Source organism: Austrofundulus limnaeus, unplaced genomic scaffold (assembly GCF_001266775.1).
Source record: "Austrofundulus limnaeus strain Quisiro unplaced genomic scaffold, Austrofundulus_limnaeus-1.0 Scaffold56, whole genome shotgun sequence".
Classification (NCBI taxonomy): Eukaryota; Metazoa; Chordata; class Actinopteri; order Cyprinodontiformes; family Rivulidae; genus Austrofundulus; species Austrofundulus limnaeus.
The window spans coordinates 1,055,984-1,061,232 of record NW_013952458.1 but is presented as its reverse complement, the minus strand read 5'-3'; the positions used below and the strand labels follow the sequence as shown (position 1 = coordinate 1,061,232).

The following is a 5,249-nucleotide window of genomic DNA, read 5'->3' as shown; positions in this document are numbered from 1 at the left end:
GGTAAATTAAAAAAATTTAATTATCGTGTTAAGTTTAAATCTTAATTTTTGTGTGCTGTTTTTAATTTTTGCAGGTGTGGAAAGTGAAGAAGGCCTTTAAAATCCAGGTTTTCTGGAAGGGAGGCAAACCTACATTCCTGGTAGGAGTGAATTTCTATCTTTAAGCTCTTTTCACAAAGCAGCTCATGTCTCTTGTCTCATCACCTGAGTCTCCAGATTATTTATTAGTTGGGTTAAGTGAAAATTTCTGCGAATACTGTGAAGGATTCTTTTTTTTTTTTCAGGAAAATGTAAGAACTGCAGCTTTAAAATGGATGAACTAGTTAATTGTTGAATAAACAATATATTTTTAATACAAATCATCATTTCAATTCAGTAATATTAACAGCACAATTTTACTTAAAGGATATTTGATTAGCTTTGATGTAAGTTTTATGCAGATGTAGTTTGTTGCTGTTAAATGCATAAAGTCTGTTTTTGTTTTTCTTTGTCACAGTTTGGAAAACTTGATGAGTCAGAAAGAAGAACAGAAGAATATGATACTCTGGTAAGAGATGGATGACTCACTCCTGCGGGATGCAATCCAATAACAAGAGCTTTTAGGCTAATTTCTGTATTTTGTTCTGGTTTTGGCTCAGGCCATGAAGTATCTGTCATAYCTCCTGTACCCTCTGTGTATCGGAGGAGCAGTTTACGCTCTCATTTTCCTACGATATAAAAGGTGGGGGTCAGAGCGTACAAACAAAAGTTACTTTTTATTCATTCGTAACTCTAAATTAATCAATTAYATGTTTTCTCTTTTAGCTGGTACTCATGGTTGATCAACAGCTTGGTGAACGGTAAGTGCGCTGATAAAACCTAACATGTTTAATTTAAATGCTAATATCTATAAAAACGATCCACAAACACTGTTTTTCCTGTAAAACATTACAGGAGTGTATGCGTTTGGTTTCCTCTTCATGCTCCCGCAACTGTTTGTCAACTATAAGGTGAGTTTTTTTTTTATCTTGAAGACAAATATTACTATTTGAGGTAAAGCAGAAAAGTTTTGAGCAGTAATTATTTATTCATACAGTACTGTTAGAAAAATGTTTTTCTGCTTTTATCGGTAAATTCTATTGAATTATTTCTGGAACAGCTGAAGTCTGTGGCTCACCTGCCCTGGAAGGCCTTCATGTATAAGGTGGGAATATTTATAATTATTTTTTATTAAATGGCTTTTTTTTAATTTTTATTTTTTTGGTCAAAATGATGCGTGCCCAAGACTAAAAGCTGTTTTTGTTCGTTTGCAGGCATTCAACACTTTCATCGATGATGTCTTTGCCTTCATCATAACCATGCCGACATCCCACAGACTGGCCTGCTTCAGAGACGATGTGGTTTTTCTCATTTACCTTTACCAGAGATGGTACACACACACACACATTGAAAAAACCAAAATAAAGTACATACCAATATTCCAGTTAACCACTGCCCCCCTCTCCCTCTAGGCTCTACCCAGTGGACAGAACTCGAGTCAATGAATACGGCATCTCATACGATGAAAAACCAAAAGGGAAGCCTCACAAGGAATAGAAAAAAAAAGATTCATCACTGACTTTTGTTCCTGCTCTTCTCCACTGAGATGCTGCTGACATCTAGTGGCAACGCAGGAAGGTTGTAATCAACTGAATATTGTTGCACATCTTTCTCCTCCAACAGCGGCTGCTACAAACGTAAAAAACTGCAAAAAGGAAGGCCCTCTGTTTCTGCCGGTGTTTGGTTTGTCTAATCGTGGCAGAGCAGCAAGGTGGACTAAAGGATCTACACAGTCAGTACATAGAAAATATTATATTTGAGTTCTACTCTGATTAAAACAGCTACGGACATTGATTTTTGCTTCCTGCAAGGCCACAGTGATAAACGATACACTGCAGCTTTTGCTAACATTACCTGAGCTGAGTCCAGTGGGTTCAGGATAAAAAGGGTTTTTAAAGAAGATAATGAGGTTAAAAGTTTCTGCTGGTTTGGCCTTTGTGCAGCGAGGAGGTTKTTTTTATGTGTTGCAGTGCATCATGGGACATGATCTGTAAAGCTAAACTGTGGTCCTGTCAGAGCTCATGCAACAACGTGAACTGACAGGAAGTCATTTATTCATTTGAACACAGTTTGTGTTACAGTTTCCGTCTGATTAATAAAAAAAAATTCAGTAATGTCGTAGATAATAATTGCAAATTTTTATCTTGGGACCAATGCTGGGGAAAAAAATTCAACGTAAAATTTAATAGAAAAAACAATTTGTATATTTAAAAGATCTGAGATTGGAACCTCTTTTCAGTATGAGTAAACTAGCAGGTTGAAGGTTTTTTTTAAATATATTTTTGTTTAAGCTCATTTGTTGCCATGCAGAATAATTAAATTAGTTTAACATTCCACATTTTTACTTCAGAGTTCCAGTGATTTTCTATCCTGTAAGCTTATTTTTATTTCACTGTAAACAAACAAGAAGGTCCACTGAGCTATAYTGTTTTCTACATTCCTCTGGTTTTGAAGTTTCACAGATTTGAGTGTTTTTATTTTTTTAAGGGGGTGATTTGGTTTGTTTTCTTACACGTCTGCGCCAAGAAATTATATTAGTGCCAAAAGTACGAGTGATTATTTTGAACGGTTTGTGAGTTTTTAGTTCTGCAGCTCTGATTTCATGTAATGTTTGAAGTAGATAACTGACATTTTGAAAGAAACTGTGATTGTAAGACGTAAGGAAAGTATTAAAACCTCTGGATTTACACATCACGTTTTGATTTCCTCATGTAGTTTATTTTTAATTGTTTATTTTGAAGTAAAAAAGGAATTCATGTACTCATTATACTCATTCCAATTCGAGGAACTTTGTACAGAAAAGAGCCAGTTTATAATTTGTGCTTCAAGCTGAGTGTGCTGGAGCAAATTTGCCAGGATTTGTCTTTATATAAATGTTTAAATTTATCATTTTTGTGTTTTTTGATTGAAATAAAATAAAAAGAAGCTCAAATATCAAAATTGTCTGTTGCAACCTTTTTTTGAATGCACCTGAAAAGCAAGCATTTTATGTTATGTAAAAWAAATATTAAGGTAATTTCTTTGTAGCAGCATTAATAAAAAAGAAAAAAAATCCTGATATACTGTATATAACTGTTGGGGAAAAAACATAAGCTGGCCATAGGTACTTTATTCCTGGGGAAATTCATCAATCAAAAAGTACAACAATGTATTACAAATTAATTACGCTAATTATTACATTATTTGTACTGCAGAAATGCACAGACTATATTTATTGTAATATAAACATCAAATAAATTTGCTCTAGATGAATGGTGCCTTCTCGTCTCCTACTTTACGTTTCTTGCGTCACTGCGTCATATTCACGCATTTCTGACGCACGTATATATACTTAGAGCCCGCCTTCCTCTCGCCCCTTTCCGCTGTAGGAAGTTAACGTGCCTAAGGTGCTTGGTTCTTCATCCGAAGCTAAGGCCCTCAATCCGGCGACTAGCACCGTCAAATTTAGGCATCCGACGCCACAGTTATAAAATCCAACAACTACAATGGCCTCCGTGTCCGAGCTTGCCTGCATTTACTCCGCTCTGATCCTCCACGACGATGAAGTCACCGTCACCGTGAGTGTCACTGATTGCACACATACGCACGATTGACCCGCTGCCTTTGTGGAAATAACGTGAAAAGGGCGAACGTCCAAAAATATTGTTGGTTCAGACTCTGTTTAAACAGTGTAAAATTGGGTTAAATAATAAATTTGGACCAGGACATGACTCCTGTTGTTGCCGACTAAAAATGGCGGTATTGCTAACGTTAGGCCATGTCATTCACATCTGTACAGCTGAAGTTTGTGTGAAACTTGCTACATTTAGCTTTTCTGCACTACTATGACTTATATTTTATAGCTACCGTGTTGTAAACAACATATTTGAAAGCAGCTTTGTGCTTAGCTAGCTTCTTAAGTGAAGTTAGCGACACTTCACAGCAGCGCTTGACACTTTACGGTAGGCATTATATTGTAGGAAACTACCACATGATACTCCATGTTTATCACAATATTACATCAATTATGGCTTACCTGATTGTGTGACACATAGATGCCAAACCTTATAGCATTAATTCCTTCATAGCATATTTATGCTTATCAGTAAGACAACTTTTGTTATGAACTTTTTGCTTGTTGAGCAGTTAAGACATGTTCAGAGGACATCTTATTTGTTTGTCATGTTAGTCCTAAGACTTAATAAAATTTAAAATGCTAAAAAGGTTAATTTTGTATGAGCTGAGACAAACATTGAAGTATCCTCATAGGTTTAATCAGTTTTATGTTTATTCAGTTGCGTTGTGTACTGACATAGTAGTTACATATGAATGTTGTGATTCTCACAGTGCTTGTTTTTGTGTCTCTAGGAGGACAAGCTGAATGCTCTGATCAAGGCTGCAGGAGTCACTGTGGAGCCTTTCTGGCCGAGTCTGTTCGCCAAAGTAAGAACACACTTAATTAACACACACAATTAAGAATGAGGTTTTTTTTTTGTAAACAAATAACATGACTATTTGTTGTTTTTTAGGCTCTTTCCAGCATTGACATCGGCAGCCTGATCTGCAACGTTGGAGCTGGAGGTGGAGCTCCAGCTGGTGCCCCCGCTGCTGGAGCTCCTGCTGCTGCTGCTGGTGAAGCACCAGGTGACTGGACGGCAGTTTTTATTATCACACACACATAGCTGTAGTAGTTTCAGGTTGTGCTTGTAAATTAAAAGGCTACCAGAACCTGTGTTTTATCTCATGTTAAAAATGCCTGTTAACCTTTACATCTTACTTACCTCTACAGCTAAAGAGGAGGAGAAGAAAGAGGAGAAGAAGGATGAGTCTGAGGAGTCTGACGACGACATGGGCTTCGGTCTCTTCGACTAAAACAGATGTTTTTTTGTTTTTTAAGAAAAAAAAACAATAAAAGAAAAAAAACTGCTTCTTGTTTGCCTGTTTTTTGTAAATGCAAAATATTTGAGTGCATTACGTTTCTGCTGTTTGTATTGTGTTATAGCGTGAAGATTAAAGTTTAATAGACTTGAAGAAACAACTAGTCTGGAGCAATATGGTATATGAGTTAGAATTTTAGTTTTTGCCTGTAGCTTCTAATTATACAGTTTGGTATTTGTTATTTAGTACATTATAATGGCAGCTTAAAATGGGAAATTTTCACTTGAAACGGTTACTAGTCGGGTTTGTTTTTC

At 36.1% G+C, this 5,249-nt stretch overlaps 2 protein-coding genes across 2 annotated transcripts in view; both read left to right on the top strand.

Moving 5' to 3' along the window:
- clptm1l (CLPTM1 like) overlaps positions 1-2,772 on the top strand; it is an 8,449-nt gene extending 5,677 nt beyond the window's left edge. The window contains exons 11-18 of the mRNA XM_014009277.1: positions 75-140; positions 497-547; positions 639-721; positions 805-839; positions 934-989; positions 1,139-1,183; positions 1,293-1,408; positions 1,491-2,772. Of these exons, the coding sequence (XP_013864731.1) occupies positions 75-140; positions 497-547; positions 639-721; positions 805-839; positions 934-989; positions 1,139-1,183; positions 1,293-1,408; positions 1,491-1,575 (537 nt within the window). The 3' untranslated portion in view covers positions 1,576-2,772. The remainder of the gene's footprint in view (positions 1-74; positions 141-496; positions 548-638; positions 722-804; positions 840-933; positions 990-1,138; positions 1,184-1,292; positions 1,409-1,490) is intronic.
- Positions 2,773-3,420: 648 nt separating this feature from the next.
- rplp1 (ribosomal protein lateral stalk subunit P1) lies at positions 3,421-4,983 on the top strand. The gene is made up of 4 exons (XM_014009278.1): positions 3,421-3,635; positions 4,426-4,500; positions 4,587-4,701; positions 4,847-4,983. The coding sequence occupies exons 1-4, from the start codon at positions 3,564-3,566 to the stop codon at positions 4,927-4,929; spliced, it is 345 nt and encodes a 114-aa protein (XP_013864732.1). The 5' UTR covers positions 3,421-3,563; the 3' UTR covers positions 4,930-4,983.
- Positions 4,984-5,249: the final 266 nt, after the last annotated feature.